The following is a 24885-nucleotide window of genomic DNA, read 5'->3' on the forward strand; positions in this document are numbered from 1 at the left end:
TCTAGGGGGTACGGGCGGGTACGGCGTACCCTTAGTTCTGAGACTGTGGGGGCTGGGGCTCGCGCGTGCTCCACATGCACGCACCGTCAGCGGCGGTCGTTAACACCTTAAAGTTTGAAAACAATAGCCTCTGAAGGTTTGCGCCGTCAGTGGCGAGCCGTTCTCAATAGCGTCTACCTGGCTGCTTTGCATAACATTAGGCTACTGGAGAAAAGCCATGGACTTGAATTGAATGTGTTACATTCCTCTCACAATGACAGACAACAGTCTCTGCACTGCAGAGTGTGAAGGGGATTGCTTAGCAGAGGACCCAGTTCTCTGAGACAAGACAAAGACAAGTTGTCTGATTATTTTAACTATGTGTGGGTAAGTCTATGTAAAGGGCTTTTATATAAAACTAAAAGGAAAATAAAATAATTGATTAATTGAAACAAAAATAAAAACAACAAATTAACAATGCAACAAAATAATAAGAAATATAAATACATTAATAATCACATGTTGAATACAGTATTAGTAAGTGGCTATGTGCACATGCCTGTGCGCGCGCACGTGACGTCATAAAATACAGTACCCTTAGTTCAAAAATCCACAGCTCACCACTGGTGGACCTTGTTCCAACAAAGCCAGTAGGACTGTCAAAGACCCCAGCCACCCCAGCCATGGACTATTTCAAATGTTACCGCAGAGCAAGCATTTCAGTATACACAAGATCAGTAGGCTCAGAAGAAAACAAATCCCCCCAGGAAATCAGGTTTATTAATGATTGACACTCTAGGCCTGTTGCCTGTCAGCCTACTACTACTACACAGACGCACAAACAGAGGCAGCTACGCACACACAATCACACATAGCACCCCTCACACCCCTACTAAAACATATAAACACACCCCACACAAACAGGCACCTGACATTTTACATACTAAGATTGCACACACAAACATATGCTCACATAAATGAACACACACTTTACCAATCCGTGAAGCCAACGGGTCAGGTTGGCCAATCAGGGAAGTGGATGCATACACTCTCCCCAAACACACACAGATCTGATGTGTCCTCAGCAGACTCGTGGTCAGACAGATACTGTAGATATTCATTGATTTTCGGTTCTCGGAAACCGTTGAGCCGATTGAAAAGGCACTCGGCACAGCACACCACAGGATCATATGGGACACGCACACACACCAAGTTTGAGGCTGTTCGGTCGGCGCCCGAGAGACACAGACAGACAAACATACATGTACATACATACACAGGTTTTGTGAATTAATAGATATTTGATTTATTTTGCTGCTACAATGTTGAACTCTCATTTCCAGACAACATCAGACTGATAAGAATCAGTATGCTTGCGCAGGCCAGGGCCAAAAGAACCCGCTCATAAGATGCAATGTAAAAGTGGTCACAGCACTCATGTGTAGAGGAAGAAGGTTTAGGATGAATGTTTACTGTGATCTCTCGAGAAATATATACCTTGGTTTATGTTGTGTGTAAACAATTATAGTGATTTTCAAAGCAGTTGTCCCCCAAATCCCACCTCCAGTCGCAGAGGGAGCGCTCCCTATACGAACAAGGCACCAGAGCCTGCTTGATCGCACAGCTTGATCCCCTCAAGGTGTTGCGCGCAGAGAGCGGCCGAGAACGGCAGACCTCCAAGCTCACAACGGTCGCATCCGCGACGCGATGTGAGCTTGTATGTCAGCTGTTCTCTGCGCGCAATACCGTTGCGGGTGAAGTATATGTCTCGCTAGGAGCGCCTCAACAGCCAACACACAAAGAGGAGGTTGAATGAACATAAATCAACGCTCCCCAAAACAACAGGTTTGGGGGTCTGTTGGGAATTGATTACATAAAACCGGCACCTGCGCATGCAGTAAACAATAAATCCGTCTATCGCAGGGGTTCCCAAAGTTGGGGTCTGGGGTCGCAAAATTATTTTGGGTAAAAAAAAACATTTACCCATCTCATTAGGTACTGTAAATGTGATTGATTGATTAATAATCTTGTTCTATATTAACAAGATTATTAACAGTACAAGTAGTAGGCCTACAGTCAAAAGTCATACTAAAATACATTACAAATGCGCACCGAACGTGCAAGTTTATGTGCATAAATTACCTCCACGGTTAGGTGGGGTCGCGAGTCAATGGCAATTATTTTAGAGTCGCGGGCAGAAAAGTTTGGGAACCCATGGTCTATCGAGCGCATGATGCTGATTGTGCACGCTGATTAGTTTGTTTTTGTCCAGCTGTGTGCTGGTTTTGGTTGAGTTTTGATTGCCAGATCAGCTCTGGTTTGGCTCTGGATTGTGGGAGATACAGTAAGCATTAAGATTTGATCCGGGGTTGGATTGTTTAGTGCCATGTAGAAAGTGGGTGTTAATCAGATTAACTGTTTACAGAGATTTGTTTGTTGTTGACTGTATTGCTGTGGGAATGTGCTCCAGACTAAGTATGTGGCCAGGGCCTTACTGCAGGGTTGGGCTGCCAATGTGGTTGCCAGCCCAAGGGTGCCACTGAATACTTCTGATTATTTTATATCAATTTAAACGTCAAGTTAAAAGTTATTTTCAATCATTTCTACCTGAAATGGCTATTCCCTCAACTTTTCCCTCTGGGGGGGGGGGGGGGGGGTCAATTTGAATACAGTTGCAAAGATTTAATCAAAAACAATAAAATTGTCTTTATAGGGGATTGCCACGGAGCCACAGGTCATTTTTTTCCAGGTTGGTAAGTGAATCACCCAAAGTGTTTTATGTCTCAAATGACATTTCTTTATAATATAATATTTCAATTTGAATACATTTGCAAAGATCTAATAATAAAAAAAGAAAAAATGTCTTTATAGGGAGTTATGAGTAAATTGACTGAAGTACTTTCCAGAGCCACAGGTTGCTTCCTCCAGGTTGGTAAGTGAATCAGCAAACGTGTTTTATGTCTAAAATGACATTTCTTTATAAAAAAATATATATTTCCCACATTAACATTCTCTAAACTAGACATTCCAAGCAGAGCCAGACAGCAAAGTATTTAAGTTGTTGACTTTCCAATAATCTAATGCTGATTCCTCTTATGTGGCACACATACTGTGTCTATAGATACACAAAGTCACACATAATTATTACAAAATTGGGAGATAATGAATACCACAAAAAAGTTAAAACTCCATTTCCTCAATATTTCATTTAGAAATATATTTGAACATTTCTGAAAATTAGAGCTCATGGGACATGTATGTGCTATACTGTACGACAATCATTTATTTTGAGTGCAATTTTACATTAAATTAGAAATATGTTTCACATTCTCTTTCCCTACAGTCAATATGAGCCACTGACATCATTAAGTACAGGATACAGGGTCCCAAAAATAACCACTGATTTCATGTAACATATTCTAGCCATGCAACCATTGCCAGCATGGTTATTTACGGGTATTACATTGGTGACTTAGGAGATTTTTCTTGGCTGGCCACAAATTGACTTGCATTGTTTGAAAGGATGTAGCCTATACAATAGAAATTAATTATAATCTTTGCTTAGGGTGGCTCACCACTGTTTCTGAATGAGTGGTTAAAAACAGTAGCAGCCTGTTGCCAAGTGCTACAATTACCCTGTGGAAACAGGGGTACTATATGTAGGCCTACAGTACAACAGTTTCTGCCAAGTCCAAGTGAAAACACATAGAACACTGGCGTCCTTCCAAGCCCAAGGTAAATGGTTTGCCCCCATTCCCTTCTCATTGACCTGTTCATTTCAAATCACAACAAAAGAGACCATGGCATGCAAATACAGTTCTATTATAGCAACATGTCATTCTTGAAGGGCACTTTTGTGTAGCTCAAAGAATATAAATACCAAAGTAGCGACACATGACAGGGAAAGTCCCTTTTTTTAGTTAATTGTAAGCCTACAAATATTCTGCCGCCAAATGTAATCACACTTGAGTAACAGTTCAACACCTCAAAAAGAAAAATCCCCAGTCTCGTGGGCACCAAATGAGTTTCTCACACAGCGAGCAAGACAAATGGAATAAGTCCATGCAGCCAGTAACATACAGCTGGTTGACTGAAGCAGATCAGCCATGGTTCTTGGAAGGGGAGCATCTGTGTGAGGAAAGTCTGTGCGAGAAGGTATTATGTGAGCTCTGTAGCTGTAACTCAATCTGCTGCTCAAAGACAATCTATCCCACCAACAACACATAAAATCCCAATGACTAATCTTGTCTGTTGAACCAGACAGTGGCTTTGTGCTGTGACTGCATGAAATAAGTCGAGGTAGTTAATATAAACACTAATGTTACTCATCATTTGTAAGCACAAGCTCTATAGTGGAGTACAGGCAACTGACAAATTATCAAGAGAACAGGCAGAAAAGTAAGCATAAGAAGCACATTTAGAGTTATTAAACATTACTGTAGCATTATGTTGTACACAATCAATGAATTAATTAATTTCTATATTTTATTTTATTTTACTTTTTATTTCGTTATTTTATATTGTTTTACACTTTATCTTTGCTAGTATTACTGTCTTTTTTCCATTGTTGTGTATTTTTGGTGTTGGATATGTTGCATCTTGTGCAACTGTACTGCCCTTCTTCCCCGGTTTGGAAGCCAAGACAATATATTAGACGAGACGAGATGAGACAAGACTGGGTCAGTGGCGATGAGACAAAATAAGACAGGACAAAAGCAGTGCTATGAGAACTGAATTTCCCTTGCGGGATCAATAAAAATTGATATCTGTCTGCCTGTCTGTCTGTCTGTCTGTCTGTCTGTCTGTCTGTCTGTCTGTGTCTGTCTGCATCTATCTATCTATCTATCTATCTAGAAGACAAGACCAAATAAGACAGGAGAAGACAAGACAAGACAAACCAAGAACAGAAATGGAAGAATGGAAAGTAGAACGTAATAGAGAAAAATCTCAACTGGGCCAATTTATATATACATAGCAGGTGTGCCCTTTTCTGCAGCATGTCACTTCAGTGACCCTGTTCCTTTGTACGGCCAAAGTGCACAGAAGGTCAAAACCACAGCACAAGCTATACTTTGATCCAAAAGGACATGCGGGGAATTACCCCAGAGGATGAAGCTGACCTGAGCTGTCTACAAAGTATCTACTGTAGGTGTTCTGTTAACCACTTAAAACCTCTTGACTTAGTAATACTGGACCTGAGTTGGCTCTGTACTTGGGCCCCTTTTTCTGGTCTTCACCAAATCTCTTTACCAAAAATAGCCGACCTTCTAGCTTGTACATCAGCTATTTTTGTCTAGGCCGAGACCACGTCCGTCCGTCAGTCTGTCCGTCTGTGTGTGTGTGCGCGTTCTTGTGTCCGTCCGTCTGTGAGCAGCTAATCTCCGGCACCATAAAACCGATCGGCATGCACGCAGCCACGCACACTCCCTGGAGCCTAAGGATAGCGCCACCAGGAGGCCTATTTTTGTAAAACGCATTTTTGGATATTACACCTACAGATTTTGTCCAAACATCACGCAAATCGGTACACATTATCTCGATACTCATGTGATCAAGACGGAATCTTGATTGGCTAAGATTGGCTTCCAAAGTGGTCCGTTTTTAACACATTGAGTGCCATAAACGGTCCGGACCGTTTTTGGCCCATTTTTTAAAAATATTATTTTTCCCACGTGGGGCGCTCTAACGAAACTTTGGGATCATCCAAGGAGTCTCTAAGAAGGAGAGGCCGGATGTGGATCCATGTCAAAAATGCTTCCGTTCGTCCGCTCCAATGTTAACTCCTTGCCTAAAAGCTTAATATCTCCTATTTCTTTTTAACGTGGTGGAAGTGAGCCGTTTTCAATCGGCGATCACAATGGAGGATCGCATTATGGGTATTTCTGCTTAGGGTGGCTCACCACTGTTTCTGAATGAGTGGTTAAAACAGTAGCAGCCTGTAGCCAAGTGCTACAGCCACCCTGTGGAAACGGGTACTATATGTAGGCCTACAGTACAACAGTTTCTGCCAAGTCCAAGTGAAAACACATAGAACACTGGCGTCCTTCCAAGCCCAAGGTAAATGATTTGTCCCCATTCCATTCTCATTGACCTGTTGATTTCAAATCACAACAAAAGAGACCATGCATGCAAATACAGTTCTATTACAGCAACATGTCATTCTTGAGGGGTACTTTTGTGTAGCTCAAAGAATATAAATAAGTAGCGACACATGACAGGGAAAGTCCCTTTTTTTAGTTAATTGTAAGCCTACAAATATTCTGCTGCCAAATGTAATCACACTTGATTAACTGTTCAACACCGTGGTGTTGAGCTGTTAATGAACTGGTGGTGGTGGAAGTGAGCCGTTTTCAATCGGCGATTACTCTGCAATGGAGGATCGCGTTCGAAATATTATTGTTCCAGGCGTTAGTCGGGACCCTCCGCCGTCTCGCACGCAGGCTTTGTTTATATGCGCGTCCTCGCCGGGGCTTCTACAGCATGAAACATATCAGCGTAAGTGGATGGAAGATATGCAGGCACTGAACGTACCCTATTTTAATAAACCTCTGGCACAGGATGTGGGGTGCCGTGATTTTCAGTGATTTTTTCCCCCCTAAGACATAATCATCAGGTATTATGGTTATACTAGGAGGAAGATTTTTTCAAAAAAGTGTACAGAAATTGTTAAAAATTATGTTTTTATGTGGACACGCCTCCAGTTCATTAAGTATACCTGGTTCTCACCTTAGCACCTCCTCCACCACCTTAGCACCACCCACCTGTCCTAGTCCCTCCTCCTCCTCATGCCCACACCTGTTGTGTTATGATAATGAGGGGGAGGGTATATTTTTACTATGTCACTAAAGGGCTGTTTTTCTATTGGCACGTTTCATCCTCAAGGTTTCAGCCTCCAGGTAGAAACTCAAAATAGTCAGAGAAGACATAAAACACCATAAAACACCACCAGGGAGCTTAATGGAGTTCTATCAACCTCATAGACACATGAAAAACAGAAAAAGTGCAAAACCATGGCACCACCTCTTTAACAAAATGCCTCAAATCATGAACGCAGCGTCCAATTTCCGTGAAACTTTGCACGCACATTCCCACCATTTCCCAATAGGCCAAGGAAGAAATGGGACCCTAATTATTTTCTATCGGCCTCATGGTGACGCTATAACAGGCCGATGCACGTTTTGGCCTATAACTCTTGAACCGTTGTTCATACAATCACCATTTTCCCCCCCTGGATTCCTTGGATCATGACGCAGATATTGTGCCAGATTACATTTTCTGCCATAGTGTGTTTTCTTCAAAACACACTTTTTGCTACTACTCCTACAGATTTTTTCCAAAACTCACACAAATTGGTACACATTATATCTGGGGTCAAGATGTATGAGTTTGATTTCTCAGATCCCATTCCAAGTGACTATAGCCAAAGTTTGTGGAACCTGGCTAGGCAAACCCGCATGGCGGAGACCTGTGCTCTGAGGAGCACACTTTTCTAGTTGGCTAATGTTCCCCCCAGAACATGGATGCTGGGATCAAGTGTGTCATGTTGGAGAAAACGAATGACTTCGCTTCCTGCTGGGCAAGTATGAATCAAATTATAGTTAACTAAAACTAGAATGGAATAAAAATGTGTTAACTGAAATAACTATAAAAGCATGGCTTTACAAAAAAACAATAAGTAACTGTAACTGTATTGTGTAACAAAACTAGCTGAAACAAACTAAGATTATTGAGAAAATGTACTTAATTTCACTACAATATTTCATATAAGCGTTGTATTTTGGGTGGATATGAAATCTATCAATTTTGTTGCTGTGTTGTGAATGCATTTTTTAAAATGTTTTTTTATTAGACAATATGTTTTCTGAACGTTTTGAATCTCAACCCTGACATATACCCCATATTACAATCAAAACTAAAACCAACACTAAAACTAATACAGTATACACTTTAATAACCTTGGTACGCAGGGCGAGGGCAGTGCTATTCTGCTTTGCTTGGTTGTTTATTTCTGCAAAGTTGTCCCTGGGGTTTATAAAAACTGCATAGCTTCGTTTTGGAATGAGGCAAAGAGGAGAGAATAATCTACTTTCCATTTCAGCTTATTAGTGCCTTAAGGGACATCAATATACAGAAACACTAACGCACACCTTAAGCCTGGCTTGTGTGCGTACATGCTTGAAAGTGGACACGCACGCACGTACGCACGCACGCACGCACGCACGCACGCACGCACGCACGCACGGACTCAAATGGAACCGGCAAACTTTTTTATCATTACCCCCATCCACAATACCATATTCTGCATTGTATTGCAAAAATGGACATACAATTAATCACTGTGTGTACGTGTGTGTGTGTGTGTGTGTGTGTGTGCGCGTATTCGCGCACGTGCGCTCATTCAGCAGAAAGATTCATTGCATTCCCTGTTAGTTATTCAATTAAATTCAATTGAACTTCATTTGTGCAGTGGAAAACAACATTCACAGACAAACACAACATTATCAGTCAATCTTGTACACAAACTCTGGGTCAGATTTTGCTACAAGTATTGCCAAGTATTGGTGCCTTCATCTGTGTGTTGCTAAACTGCCCTGTTGACTTATTGTACTGTTGTCCTGTTGCTCACATCTATCCTTTCTTATGTCTGTATTTGATAACTGTAGTGCTACTGTTAACCTGTTGCTAAAATCTGCCTTTGCTTATGTCTGTCTGCTCATACCTGACCTTGCTTATGTTTGTGTAGGGTGGACGAAGACTGATTTAAGCAGTCACACATGGCCTTACTGAGACTAGCTGGACTCAGAGCTAGGTGTGCATCGAGCTGCATAATACTGTACACATGCAGGTACTTACGTATACAACTCAGGCATATTTCTTGCAGTGGCATTATGGCAAGCTGCCGTGCTTAATATGGGTGTGGTGTTGATGTGCGGCCCAGTGGTCAATGCGGCATTTACGTATTTATGTCTATGCCATAGACGCACCTGGGAGGCAAACTGGAGCCAGAAGTTCAATGGACTGCATTGAAGTCATTGAGAGCCAGGTGGACAAACGTATGATTTGTTTTTATCTTTTATGATTGTGACCTTTGTCAGATAACTGGTTCAGGAAAACAAAAGAAGACACGTTGTGTTCTATCTCTTGTTTTTGTTTTCGGCTCCAGTTTGCCTCCCAGTGCGATGAATCTGCCAGCTGGAATTGCTGGACCAAGAAAGTGACATAGGCCTACCTACAGTATATTTCCTTTCTTTACATAGCCTTCACACACTCAGGAAGAGCCTCTGTCCGTACAGTCCATGACATCGACTCTTTAGTTTCATTTACACAGCATGGCAAGATCTGTAAAGATCTTGAAATAAATATCTTGTTAATCCAAAAATCCTGCAGTCGTCTGTCCCCTGCTAATCCAACCCGCCACCGTCTGGTTTTGCTAAGCTGATGTCTAATGTCTCAGCTGTCCTGCCCATGTCTGTGATCTGTCGTTATTGACATGCATTACATAATGATTATTGTTGGCTTTATTTTGTTTTTAATTTGTTTCTTGATTTTAGGCTGACATATTTACACCTGACCAGGGTCTATGGATGAAATCTAGCCTCCGGGCTAATTCTGGCAATAATGCAGTGTTTATTACAGTTTTTCTCAATTGATTTGGCAATTCTCCAAACTAAGGTCAGTGCTCTCAAAATAGTTGACACAGCTATTTAAACAGACAAGCATTTTGCATTTGCAAAACATCTCTGTTCACTGCAATGTTTGGAAATAGAGTGTGTCAATTGTGGTACTGTCACATTTATCATGTTTGTCTATTTACGATACAGTAAGACTTACACATCTAACTGAATCTTTTCATAAGAGATAAACATGTTTACTCTTGAGACCAATTACATTATTCATCATACATCCACCCTCTGATTTCTAAAGGTCAAAGCATTTCATCCACATCACAGACTGTGGTTTCAACCAAAGTTGACACTTTCTGTGAGGTGTGGATGTTACTAGCTCACCTTACATTATGGAGGAAATTGAAATGAAATTTGAACTTCATGTAGAGTTTTGTTTGCAATGTATGTTTATCAAAATGCTGTATGTAGTTTTGCAGTTTGTGTGAAAACGATGAAAGTGTTTAGATGGCATGGCTGTGTTAACTCTTTTGAGAGCATGGACCTCAGTTTGGATAAATTTACCAAATGAATTGAGAAAAACTATAATAAGTGTCCTGAAGAAATAAACTGAGAAAATAACATTTTAAGAAATAGACATGCATGCACACCCGCATGTGTGCAAATGCACATACGGAGATGCAAACAGGCATGTACATGCATGCGCACAGACACACTCAAATGCAGTCTGGCTGCCCTCTGGGAACCATTAAAGACAAGTGAAGCTCAGTGAAAACACGGTAATGGTGTTGGGGTGGGGGTGTGTAGCACGCCATATAACAACAAGGATAGTTAGTTATGCCCGGATGAGTCACGAAGCCAGAGGAGGGCATGCAGTGCCATGGGCACCTGTCACAAACCAGTGGCTGAACGGTCTGGACAATGTCCCCCAGATCATTGTCATTGCCCCAAAGCATAATGTAGCAACATGCTGCAATAACTGAGCTCATCAGAGCTTTGAAGGGCTTCATTAGATATTTAGGATAGTCAGCATGCATTGATTGCCCCTCATTAAGCCCAGTTTTGGGCTAAATAATTAACAAGGGTCCTCATAGCAGAGTGCTATCTTGGACAGTGATTCTGTCAGCTGTACTAATTGGAGCAGGTTGTAGCATCCAAGCACCCAGACTTGTTTAGATTAAAAGACTTACTTTGTGGAAACCAGAAAACAATCCCCTATGGCGCTATGATTTAAGTCTAGGATTTGTCGCAATCTAATTTTGGAAATCCAATCCAGTTGCCCTATTATGATTCATGGAACTGCTGTTTCCAATCGCTGCTGTATGGGCCAGGAAACGTTCATATCTCAGACACAGTGTCTGGCTGCTGCATCCAGAAATCCTCCAGCTACTTTAGTCTTTTTCTAACTAGCCATATTAAAAGCCTTTAAAAGCCTTTAAAAGCTTCTACACATCATAAACATTGGCTGCTATTATATTGTTTTAGCTGAGGCCAATGTTGTGTGAATAATTTGTAGCATTGCAACTTTTGGTTTCTCGTGCAAGTAGGTCAAGATGGGGGCTTTTGGGCTTACATGCCATTTACCCACAACATCGTGGGTTTGGGTCTAGCTCTTGTTATAAGTCCTAACATCTTCCCCCTTTCATCCTAACTTTGTGTGCTGTGCTTTCTAATAGAAGAGAAATTATTAAGAAATAAGCTGTATGAAAGTAGGTCAAGAGGGAAGATCAACTCTTGACACGCTAAGAAGTGGGTTTAGAGAGAAACTGGAGTCCAAATATTAGGAGTCAACCAAAGAATTAAAGTCTCTCAAAAATAAAAAATAAAAATAGAAAGAACTAGAAAGGCGTGCTCCTCCGAGTGCAGATCTCCACCAGGCCGGGTTGCCTACCCGGGGCTGTGTCAGTTGTGAAATGCAGCCCCTTATGGGTGTAAGTGTAATTGATTTGGACAAAATCTATAGAAGTGTTAGTAAAAAGTGTGTTTTGAAGAAAACGCAAAATGTCAGAAAATCTGGAGGTGGAAATGGGCGTGACCTATATGGGGAGTCGCGTCATCATCCAAGGAATACAGAGGGAATATTTTGGATTGCACAACCTACGGTTCAAGAGTTATAGCCCAAAATGTGAAGCAGTCCGTTATAGCACCACCATGAGGCCGACTTGAAAAATTTGGGGTGGAGGTTCTTCTTTAGCCTATTGGGAGTGTGCAAATTTCCACACCGGTCGGTCCAGTGTTGTCCGAGATTAGCTGCCCACAGACACAAAGACACATAGACAGACACACACACACACACACAGCGCGAAAATATAATCCCCACCCCCAGCCGTACCGGCCTGGCGGAGATAATCATTTTAAAGGAATTTCGACTTTACTACAAGCATGAGAGACAGGAAAGAGAGAGACTGAAGGGGTATCATGAGCACCACCAGTCATGAGCCAGACTCAAACCCACGGTGTTTCTGTTCTAAGGATGGCAACATCAACCGGTAGTGTCACCCGTCCGTCTGGCCACACTAGTGTGGCTTTTAGACATAATACATAAAACATTTTCTCTTTTATGTAAAGTGCTTTTGAGATTCATGAAAAAAGTGTTTCTTTCTTCTTAAAAATACGATAGGGTTGTGTTTGTGGTATGCGCAAAAGCTGAGACATCTGGGTTTCAAAAGATTTCAACTGCTTAGGCCTACGGATCCAGCTGCGTGCGTCAAACACTCTTTGAAGAGTTTTAGCTGACACGGAACAGGTGCACTGGAACACTCACGCTCACATATTTTTGAAATGTAGCATGCATGGTTTGGTCGCGTCAACAGAATTCATTGTGTTCGAGCTCTAATTGCAACGCATGCAGCTACACATCTGTCAGAACTGCAGTAGGCCTATAAGAGTCAGGCTTTATCCCTAGTACTGTACTTAAGTACAATTTTGAGGTCTTTGTACTTGAGTATTTCCTATTTCCAATACTTTTACTTCTACTCCACTACAGTAGCCTACATCTCAGAGGTAAATATTGTACTCCACTACAATTATTTGAAAACTTTTGTTACTAGTTACTTTTCAGATATACATTATATTATGAAACATACATTAACCACTTTAGCTCTATTTTATACATAGGCTATTTGAAAATTGCCGATGCGACGTGTTGCTTGGACTTTTACTTGTAACAGAGTATTTCTATTTAGCAGTATTGGTACTTTTACTTAAGTAAAGAATTTTAGTACTTTTTCCACCACTGCCTAAAACACAAATGTATCTATTTTGTTGCACACAATGTATATATGTTGTTAATTACTGATGTGGGGTCTATACTTGGCCCTGACCTTTTTTCCCCCCTCTACACCAAATCTCTTCACCAAAAATAGCAGATGTGCAAGCTCAGTAGCTCACAATGCGTCACAGTGCGTTGTGAGCTTGTAGATCTGCTATTTTCACTGAATGTTAACCTATCATTACATGCCCAGAATAGGGACACAAGAGTTCAGTTGGTTAAGCACACAGCCAGAGAACATACTGATGTACTGTAGATGATTTATTTGCAAACTTTATTCTGAACAGGAAGAGACTTTCATTAAAATATCGGTCTCTGTTCATGATGGAATACAGCCTCAACATACACTGAGAGCTACCCCCCTGCTAAAAAATCTGTAATTCTGGACATAGATTCTGTCTTCCTCTGACCTCTGTGACCTAAATACTCCTCCTCCTCCTCCTCTTCTTCTTGTTATCAGGGACGTATTAACCCCCACACGGGCCCCTGGGCCTCCAATTTTTTAGGCCCCCCCAAAACTATTTTTTGGGAAAAAAATGTTTTGGGCCCAGGAGCCCTTGAAGGCCCCCAGGAGCCCTTGTCAGGGCCTCAAACCAAACGAGAATCACTGCTGTAAATACAGAGGAGGGGCCCACACATTTAATATTTGATCATTTCATTTTAGTAAATTGTTGATGGCCACTGAGAGCCAAGGGTCCCTAGGCCACGGCGGCCCAATGGCTAAGCCCTGCTTGTTATCATTATTATTTTTATCATGTACCCATTTATACATACAGTATGTGTTGAAACTATGGAACTGAGTCAAATTATGCTGAGGTCTGCATTTGCGATGCCCCACTTTCTCCTGAAGCAGCATTAATGGGATAGCGTGCTGAATCCCCGCAAATATAGCTTAATCTATGCATCTCATTTTACTCTTTCAGCTTTTGGGATCTCTTGAAGGCCTTGAATGCCAATGTTGGATTACGATGATAGGGTTAGCTGGGTCCCGTAGGCTCTCGCGGGATAAGAGTGATTATGCTAATCTCCTAGGTGAAACAAATCGCCAGGTGTCAAATGGTTGGTGGACTCAGGCAGAGTTATGGGACAGTACCTTTGTTTAAAGCACACACACACACGCACGCACGCACGCACGCACGCACACACACACGCATTTCCCCTGAATTCCAGTGTACAGGGAGTATATTATAGATATATGAGATATTACGTCACATTATAAAAACAGCCTTTTAGAGTGCTGGTTTAACTCCATTTGTCATGGTTTTCTATTTGTGTCATGCGTAAAGCCTCTGCCAAGACTCTCCAGGTATTACAGATTCTCGTGGCCAGCCTTGTGATATAGGGTCCTCCAGCCACGAGGTCTGGTGCAACTAATTGGTGTCCCAACCCATGTTATCAGCACAAAGAAAAATGACCCCAGTTCCACAGCAGATTTGTGGGCACTTGGGTTATCAGTCATACAGTATAATATAATTATTTTACACAAGAGCCTCCCTTACAGTATGTGATACTGTAATTAAAGTATAGATATTCAAAGTCAGCCGTACAAACAGTGGAAGGAGTTTTTGAACGCAATCAAATTCTTAAAATAATCATTTTGATCAGAATGATTATCTGTTGTGTTGTTTAGTGTGTTCTCATACAATGAATTTGACTTGCATTGCTCTCAGACACAAACAAAACAATATACACCAAGACAAGAAAATAGGGGTATAAAATGTAAGTGTAAAGTAAATTATGTATGTATCTATATATATATAAAAGTAAAAAGATAAAGCTGACAGGACTATCATCTGACATGACCAAAGATTGGGCATCAGGAGGGACCAAAGATACACAGATCTTTATTCTGTGACATTTGATCCCAACGAAAGACAGCTGGGACAGGGAAAAGACAACTGATTGATAACCGAGATAGCTGAAATGATTTCCATTTTTATCTTCAAAATGTTCAAGGTTACTGCTCGAGGTGCTTCTTTTAATGGAGAATGCGGTGAAGAATGACAGCACAGGCAGGATGGAGAGGGGCAGTGTCACGTGACACAGACAGGTCATGAGCCAAATTCAAACACCTGACATAATGAGTGGGTTTCTGCCATATGTGGCATCATGTGCGCAACCTGGCTGAGCTACCAGGACACCAACCGTGCCCATGTTGATTAGAGGCGTGCTTGGCTGAGATGCAAAAATGAAACAAAATAAGAGTATTCTTTTTTTATGTCTTCCCAGGAGAAATGAATAGTGAAGCACCAAAACTGGTCCTGGTCAGCACTTATTTTTCATTAACTTCGAAAACCTATTAAAAAAATCTATACAGTATATTCTAATGTGTATACTGTGTGTGTGTGTGTGTGTGTGTGTGTGTGTGTGTGTGTGTGTGTGTGTGTGTGTGTGTGTGTGTGTGTGTGTGTGTGTGTGTGTGCGTGCGTGCGTGCGTGCGTGCGTGCGTGCGTGCGTGCGTGCGTGCGTGCGTGCGTGCGTGCGTGCGTGTGTTCCTAGATCAGTGGTACACTGTGGAAAGGTGTGTAGGTATCCACACTTGGGCCAAGTGTGGATCCATCTAATGGGTCGTGGAATTGTGTAAATGACAATGGCCAAGTAATTACATAAACTTTAAATGTTCACTTTTTGAAAGTGAACATTTTAGCAACTAAATTTGCTGATAATCATATTTTACGTTATTTTCTGGGAAATGCATTTGTTTATGTGCTTTTAAGAGCAGGCTTTGGTGTGCCTTGGAAAACATAAATTTGCCTGAAGTAAAATGTTGGTCAAAACATGTTGCTTGTTTGTCCTCCTGACTCCTGAGTGCACTTAAGAACAAAAATATGTTTACACTCTTATGCTGCATTCTGACTGGCAGATACAACGACACAGGCTACCATTATCTTTCAATTGAAGCCAGCGACATAAAGATACAAAGACAAATCCGATGTTTGTAGCTGCTACAAAAGCTGCAACAGCTACAAAGCTACAAAACCTTTGGGAAGGTTACAGATACACATATACTGTGTAGCCTTGTATCTTTTGTAGCTGCCAGTGCGAACGCAGCATTACTTACTTAGTATAATTTTTTGAATACACAAATGTTTTACCCCTTTCCTTAGCTTGAACATTTGGAGAGCATGGCCGTTTGGAATGTGTGCCTGTTTGGAGCAGGCTGATTGCTTGGTCCCCGGAAGTGCTACTTTCAGCATAGGGAACCCATGGCTGTTTGCAGTGTTCTCGAGAACTGCTCATCCAATCACCTTCCCACTCAACACTGCACTTCCTTGAGTCCTCAGCATTACATCTGCCATGTGTGAAGTCAAACAGATGAATGCTTCTCGAGATGTGCGAAGAAAGTCAGATACACATAAGATACACACTGTACATACAGTACAGTATACTGTACGTACATACATACATACATACATACATACATACATACATACATACATACATACATACATACATACATACATACATACATACATACATACATACATACATACATACATACATACATACATACATACATACATACATAAATACATACATACATACATACATACATACATAAATTCCTTTAAAGGGCAAGACCACTTTGGTAGAGGTTTGGGTTGTGTAGTTACCTTGCCATGATGTAACTCCAAAGGTGGACAAGAAATAAAAAATAATTGCTCTATTGATCACTGGCCTAGCGTGGATTCTAATGTTGCCCCCCCGCGGGGGGTATACAGACCTCCTAACGGCTCGGAATGCTCGGGCATTCCGAGCCATTCCACCATTCCGGGTGGAAAACGGAACGCTCGTCCCAAAACACACTGGCCCATTTTTTTTCGCAGACAGAGGCCGCTAGATTAGACCCGGGGCGAGGGTGTTTTAGGACGCAGGTTCTTCTTCTATTCCATTTCTGAATGGAGAGAGGTGCGCATATCTGCGCGATGCAGAGAAGGGCGGCCGATGTTTCCTTTTTGCTTGATATTGTCTGATGGCGAAACAATCATGACTGGTACACATGAAAGAAGAGTAGACCCTTCACAGCTAATAGAGAATTTTTAATTTTAAGAATCGGTTCAGAATTGAATGAGTACGGCTATAGTATAATGTGAAGCTCTATCTGCTATAAATATGCATCCATGCGTTCTGCGCGCCTGCGACTTGCTGTGGTTGGCTACAACAGAAGAGGGTGAGGGGCTACATGTTATGTTGATTTTTTTGTTTTTTTTTCCCTGGCGGATCTTGTCCTGTAGTTTGAGCAGACGGGGCAGGCAGGGTTTTACTGACCGGGCCATGGCCTCGTTGGCCCTCATGACGCTTCACCTCTGCCATTGATTAGAAATTGACAATTAAAAATATGCTCCTTATTGACTTACATTGTACAGTGAAACAGCTCTCAAAGTCACTCTTTTAGCACATAAACGAACGCAAACAAAGTTGATTCAAACAATATAGATAAATCACCAAACCCAGAAAACAACTTATTTTCCTCCTTCCTCCTCCATTTTTGTGCACCGCTTTCAAAGTGTCTTTTCATAATTTTTCACAATCGGCCGGTAAATCTCTCTCTATCTGTCACTTTCTCTGTCTTTTTCTCTCGTCTCTCTCCAACTGCACACACACACACACACACACACACACACACACACACACACACACACACACACACACACACACACACACACACACACACACACACACACACACACACACACACACACACACACACACACACACACACACACACACACACACGAGTGAGGCTAATAAAATAGTCTTATTGTGGCATTTTCACGCAGGATTTTTGAGGAGCTTCAAATGGAATGGAAAACTATTTAGAGGCCCCCGGACTGTTGAGGCCCCAGGCGGTCACCGAACCTTGCCTACAGGAAAGAAATGCCCCTGCGCCTGTCACGGCCACTGTGATTAATTGTCAGCCACGATCAGAGGCTTGTGTTTTGCCCTGATACAGTAATACCACTGCTATGAGCTGTGAGACAGAATGTGAATACAACAAGGTGTGTGGCACTATTACAAAACTGATTCTTTGAGAGCTATTTGGGGCGCCTGAGTTATACTGTACTGACTGAGGGAAGACAACAGTAATAGTAATAGTAATCCCAAGCATTTGTGCAACTGAGTGTGTAGGGCAGAATGCATTTGCATGTGTGCAAACATTATGTATTACTATACTTGTGAGGTCTTTACAAATATATTACGATTTGCCTACAAAATGCCTCCTTGCTACACATTGTTAGTCACAATCAGACACCCTTTTTTATACTCATGTGTCTTGTTAATTTGTATGTTCATGCTAATTTATGTGTGCACAGTTACGTAAATAAGACTGTCCCAAAGGGAAAGACAAGGGGAATTAATAAGTTTTCTTTTAGTCAGTTGTCACTGCTATTGAAATGGTCATTGTCACCGCCATTGAAAAAAGCATTGTGTTTGCTGGGGTGCGACTCTGAAACTTACTGGTGGTGTTGTATCTGACACCGTAAAACATCTCAGGACAGGGTCGTGACACCATCAGCCCAGCACTGCTCCTGGGCCAGCAGGTGCCGATGCCATCAATGGAGGTGTCACAGTAGATGCCTGTACCTAAGGAGCAAGAGACATAAATGTCAGGACATTAAAAAAGCAGGACATACAGCTCTGGTGACATTTTGATGATGCTTCAAACTTTTTGTGTCCAAGGCACAGTAATGTGCAAGTCAAAATCTCAAGGCAACCCTGTATTTAGAGCGAAAATAGCCGATCTACTAGCTCACAACGTGTCGCATGGAAGCTTGTAGATCTGCTATTTTCGCTTTTTTGTGTGTGGGTGAAATAATAATAACATAATAATAATTTGGCTATAATCACACACCCAATGCCATGTTAAAAATGGTTTAAATATATATTTTAGTGTACAGAATTTGTGTGCACAAAGTACTGATATAGTAAATAAAGAGATCTAATTCTATATAGTTATATTGCAATAATAATGTGTGGTTGTCATGAAATCCCAAGTCACACAGTCTCATGGTCTACCAGTGTGCTTCAGCACACTGTTTGTGATACACTGGAGTAAGGGACATAAACATCAGACATGAACATGCATACTTGACATAGCTTGTGACTTAAAAAAAGCACCACACACAGCTCTGGTGGCATTTTGGTAATGCTTTAACGTTAACAATCCTGCTGATGAATTACACAGCTGAATGTATGCATGCTGCTCCTGATTACTGCCGCGCTGTGCTGATTTCTGTCTCTGGTGGCGCCATGCCAAGTCTATTTCTAGCCATGGTCTTATCTTTGATGTTACTCTACAGAATCTGTGACGAGATCAAACTTGCCTCCCCGTGCACACCACTTCCACAATAATAAATACTGAGTGGTAACTGGTAATGGTAGTAGCAGTAGAAGACCGGGAATCAATTTCACACATGTTAGGAATGCATGGCGGCGTCCAACTCACCGCTCCACCAACCTGTGACATTGCTGGAGGTGTGGTTCCAGGAGGACGATGTATACACTGCAATCCAGGGGGAGGAATTTCATTAATAAGCCCACAACCCAATCCCACAACACTCGCTTTCAATTTTGATTGTTTAGAGGAGGGCAGTCCTGAATGAATATCTCATTAGATCCACGTTAACATCTACAGAGGGTGAACATGAAAGGGCAACGGTAAACACTGGTGACAGACCTATCCCCAAGTACCAACAAGACCATAAGCAAGAAACATGAACCAGGACATGCCTTGAGGGACCGTGCTATTATTGTTATAATGTCTCAAACAGTTTAGGATAAAAAGGGTCTTGAAAGGAGGAGGAGCTTGAGGGCATATTTTGTGGCAATATTGGTGTGTAATAACATTTGTATTGACCATGCTTTTTCACTGTCTTGCCTTCATATGTGGAAAGTGTGGTATTAATGGTAAAATGTGTCAAGCTGCACAAGTAATAAATTACATTTAATTAAACAACATTCTCCTGCATTTTATTGCATTTCCCAGATACAGTACAACTGCTAATGAGCTGTGCGACACCATGCTAATATAGCACTATTATAATCTTTTCTCTTTAAGAGCTATTCAGGGCTCAGAGTTATACCCAAGGAAGGAAAATTGTATTCCCATGCATTTGTGAAACTGAGTGTGATGCATTTGCATGTGTGCAATCACTTGTGTATGTATAGGCTACTATACTTATGAGGTCTTCACAAATATGGTGGTATTACAAAATACCACATTAAAAGACATTTTGTTAACATCTACAAGATAAAATGCTTAGGGTTAGGGACAGGGTTATAGATGTAGCAATTTCAGTGTGTTTATGCAACTTTAGACGCATGACACAAATATAAAAACCATGACAAATGGAGTAAAACCAAGACTCTAAAAGGCTGTTTTTATAATGTGATGTAATATCTCATAATATCATGAGTGCATACTTGCACTTATGTAAGATAGATTACAGGGGTCATTTGTCCCCTTCAGATATTGTTAAAGTGGCTTGTGCTGTTTAAAAAAAAACAGTCTGTTTTATGAGAGTCCTTTTAGCTAATTTATACTGTACTTCATTGAACACTGCACTTACATGAGACATTCGATGACAGCATAAGTAGGGCTTCGCATGTCAGCTCTCCTGTAGACTTCGACAGCAGAAGGCTGATGATGGCAGATGCCTGAAAAGAGAGGAAAGTATAGCGACAGTGACTCACAGTTCATTATTCAAGCTCTTCCACTGACAGAGGGTTGATAATAACTGACGAATTTACATACAAGTATGTCTTGGCGCTTAGAATCTCTTGCGTCACTCATTTTGAGACAATTTAGGTGCCTCATGGGAGGAACGATGCTCTATTGAGCTGAACTGAAAGCCTTTTAGTAGCCTTGGGCAAATGACATACTGCACTGTATGTACCAATGTCTCTCTTGCCTAATAGCGCTACTGATCTGAAACGCTTTGTAGTCTGGAATACATTTCCTCCTCACATTAGCATATTGATGGGTAATGCTTTAGATCAGTGGTTTTCAAAGTGGGGGCCACGGTCCCCAAATGGCCACCAGGGGGGTCAACTGGAAAGGAAGACGTATTCATTTTTTATTTATTCATTTATTTAAACAAATATGTATGTATGTATTAATTTATTTCATTTTATTATTTTAAATATAAAAAGTTTGATATACACATACATACATGTAACAAATTAAATTGCCCCTTTTCGGAACCCTGAATACCTTTTTAGGATTTGGGATGACGGTAGAGCTGGCGAAAACTTCTGGGAACTCAGATTAGGATGACGGTATCTAGGGTCCCTTGAAAGTCAATGGCTTTTCTCATTCACCCCCTGGTACCACTATCTGGTCTTGAACAAATATAACGTCTATAAAGTTTTGCAGAGAAATTTCAAAGATACTCTGAGCTGCATTAGGGTCCCGCGGAAACGTGTGTTGATCGGCGCTAATCAGCGTTGTTATTAAAAATGTTTATGTAGTTTTGCTATCTCTCGTGCTCCATGTCTTGGAGGGAGAGGGGGAGGCGGGGCATGGAGCGCGGAAGAGAGAAAAACAATATGGATTAAACATGTTTAATAACAACACCGATTAGCGCCGATCAACACGTTTCCGCGGGACCCTAATGCAGTTCGGAGTATCTTTGAAATCTCTATCCAAAACATTATACACGTTATATTTGTCCGAGACCAGAGAGTGTTACCAGCGGGTGAATGAGAGAAGCCATTGACTTTCAAGGGGACCCTGGATACCGTCATCCCAAATATAAAAAAGGTATTCAGGGTTCCGAAAGGGGCTACAACATGTCATTAATTCTAGCCTCCATTGTCCATTCCCAGTTACACACCTGTCTCCATTCTCTCATCAGCCCTGCAGTTGCCTGCCTATCATTCACCAGTGGTGTTTTGGTCGCTACACGGGATACCACGGCATTCCACTGGTCATTTTTCACCCTACTAGATTCACGAGCCAAGTACCCAAATGGCTACTTTACATGATTACATAACAGGTTTACCGGTGGCCGTGAGCGTGCGCACGCGTGCATGAGATGTCCTTAAAATACCTTTCCCCCAAAATCACCATTACACCACTGCCTATCACTCACCTGTGGCCACTTCACTAATGAGCTTGTAGCCTAGATAAATGGGCTTACTTACTCTGCTTTCTAATTGCCAGTTCCTGGACATGTGTTGTGTAGCGGATGTTACGTTCCACCCTACCCTGCCTTTCGTGTAAGCCTGTGTTACTTGTTTATTGATATACTACTGGACTTGACCTGCCTAGTCTTCGTCTGCCTTTGAGTCCTCATAACTTGACAAGATTGTTGACATCCCTATTTTGAGCATGTCATTATTGTCAATTGTCTTCCAAATTTGTCAAATATGATCCAAGATGTTTCTACTTTCAAAAATAGGGAAACCCATTTTGCAATAGGGGGGGTAATGGCTATGTGGGCGTCCTTTCATGATCATACAAATAATCATACAAATAATTTATACTGCAAATAATCTGGATGTTTTGGAGGAAATTAGAGACAGTTTATAATGTAGTAGTTATTATTTCTCTACTGGATACCTATTCTAGTATTACAGGGTACAGTCTGACCATAAAACCAAGCAAACATATGGACATTTTAGGGAAGATGGAGATACACAGGGTAACTAAGGTATGCGGGCGGTAATCTAAAGCAGTATTTCCTACCCTACACTTGAGGGTGTGCCAAAGGTCAAACGGCTGTTCTGGGGTAGACAAAAATGTAAAGAAAAATGCTGCTCAACATCATTATATATTTCCCTGACATTAAAGTAAGCCCTTGGCTTGCTTTGATTTAATGTCTCTGCGTGCAAGTTCTCAATGTGAGGATCATTCCAGCTCCTACAGTATAACTATTAACCTGTAACTTTAACATAGTTAAACTGGAACACTATAAAAATGAAGCTGATAAATGGGTACTCTCTCCTGATTGGCTGACATTTTATCACCTACCTGAAAATGTATTTTTTTGTTTATTAAAGAGCTGGAGAGACGAGGAGACCCCTGTGACTGAACAAACACTATATAGCAATGATTGATATCAGAATATAGTGCTTTAACCTTTTAACAAAAACCTTTTTGTTTTAACCAAAATATATCACTTACCCTACCTTTAACTACCACATGTAACATCATTGTGAAGTGCAGTATTGACATTGAATAGCAGATGTACAACCTCATAGCGCGGCACCGAGCACCGCGCTATGAGCTTGTAGATCTGCTATTTTTGAAAAATCCCTGGCACAAAAATCTTTTTGAGATGGGGGAGGTTTCCACAGCCAATTTTCATTTGGGGGGTCCTTGACATGAACAAGTTTGAGAACCACCGAACTACAGGGTATGTATAGGAAGTGCTGTAAATCTGTTTTTAAATATATTGTTTCTTTAAGATTCCAAAGTCTGGGCTATCATATCTTGGCATTGTACCTACCCTACATGTAACAAGGGGAGATTTAACAGTGCTTTAGATCAGTGGTTCTCAAAGTGGGGTCCAGGGACCCTCAGGGTTCGTTGAGAGGCTTCCAGATGGACAGGTCTGTATACTGGTGACTCTGTACACTCTCAGAGCTGTGGGGGTCCTTGAAATCAAAGGGTTTGAGAACCACTGTTTTAGATTAGAGCCTGCATTCCCTGTAGTTTCCCTGTGGCTAAAGGTAACACGTGGTGAACTAACAGTGCTGTAGATTTTAATCTGCATATCCTTTAGTTCAGGGGTGGGCAACTTTGTAGATGGTGAGGGCCACAAAATTTCCTCAATCACTCTGGGGGGCCGCATTGTTTATCGGCAGGGGGGCCGCATTGTTTATCGGCAGGGACCCCCCACCCCCCGTTGACAAAACCCCTCCCGTTGGCAAACCGGTCCGGGGGCGGTGCGCCGGTTCGGACCAAAATGCCAGGGCTGGATTTTGGTCCCAGCCCGCCCGTTTATCGGCACTCTCGCCAGTAGTACCCCATTACTCAAAAAGCCCATAATAGTCACATATGTCATAAATAAGGGATATTAACTATTATTATTTGTTATAACTTTGTTTTTATTTAGCATTTAGTAGGCCTCTCCCCGACTAAGGATTTGTTTAGTCGAATCTAATTGGCGACTAATTGCCAATAGTCGACTGGCAGTCGACTAATGCAAAAAAAAAAGAAAACTTTTTTTTTTTTTTGGGCCAAAATACATTTTATTTCAAAGGGCCAAGTCTACACAGTTTGTTTTGTGTCTCCAGTAGAGTTTCTAGTGTCTCTATCTCTCTCTGGAAGAGGTTGCACATGAACTCTGCAGCCGCACTGAGGCGCTCCAACACAAACAATACCAATACAAAGACGAGGAATAAGAAGAATAAAGTAGAAGTTACGTGTGGTTGCAGGTGTAGACTTGGCCAAAAAAACAATTTAAAACATTTTTTGGCAAAAAAAAAAAAAAAAGTTTTTTTTTTTTTTTTTTGATTTTGGCCTGGGGCCGCATTAAGTGACGGTGCGGGCCGCATGCGGCCCGCGGGCCGCCAGTTGCCCATCCCTGCTTTAGTTAGTCTCGCGTTTTCAGACAATCGCTGCCTGCCAATACATCTAAAATCTATGTTTCTACCTACACCTACTGCTTTGAAAACCTATATGAAGGAAGGACCATCCTAAAGCCTTTACAACACAGTCAGTTTTTTTAATCTCCTAATTGTTTCCACCCAGTTTTAGCAACTACTTTGAATTTAGTCACTGGATGTATTAGTAGGCTGAGATCTCTGATCGCCTGGCAACGCGAACCTGCCCTCTAACTGTAACAAGGGGTGAACTAACAGTGCTTGTATTACAGCCTTCATAGCCTGTAGTTACCCTGGAACTAAGTGTACCAATAATGTTTGAAGAAACACGTTCAATGAGGGTCTTATTTGTACATTCTAATGAGCAGAATATATCCCATAGGCTAAGAAAACCTTGATGCGATTATTCACAGTAGACTTTGAAGGGTAAACACAGCTGAAGGTAGTGGGTTTTATTTA

At 41.5% G+C, this 24885-nt stretch overlaps 1 protein-coding gene across 1 annotated transcript in view; it reads right to left on the reverse strand.

Annotated features, from left to right (window-relative positions):
• crhr1 (corticotropin releasing hormone receptor 1) overlaps positions 1 to 24885 on the reverse strand; it is an 86986-nt gene that overhangs the window by 52876 nt on the left and 9225 nt on the right. Inside the window, exons 2-4 of the mRNA XM_084077631.1 lie at positions 20445 to 20532; positions 19322 to 19378; positions 18334 to 18459 (exon numbers count right to left, since the gene is read on the reverse strand). Coding sequence (XP_083933757.1) covers positions 18334 to 18459; positions 19322 to 19378; positions 20445 to 20532 — 271 coding nt within the window. The remainder of the gene's footprint in view (positions 1 to 18333; positions 18460 to 19321; positions 19379 to 20444; positions 20533 to 24885) is intronic.

This window comes from Gymnoscopelus microlampas (genome assembly GCF_963454915.1).
Source record: "Gymnoscopelus microlampas genome assembly, chromosome: 14".
NCBI classification, from domain to species: Eukaryota; Metazoa; Chordata; class Actinopteri; order Myctophiformes; family Myctophidae; genus Gymnoscopelus; species Gymnoscopelus microlampas.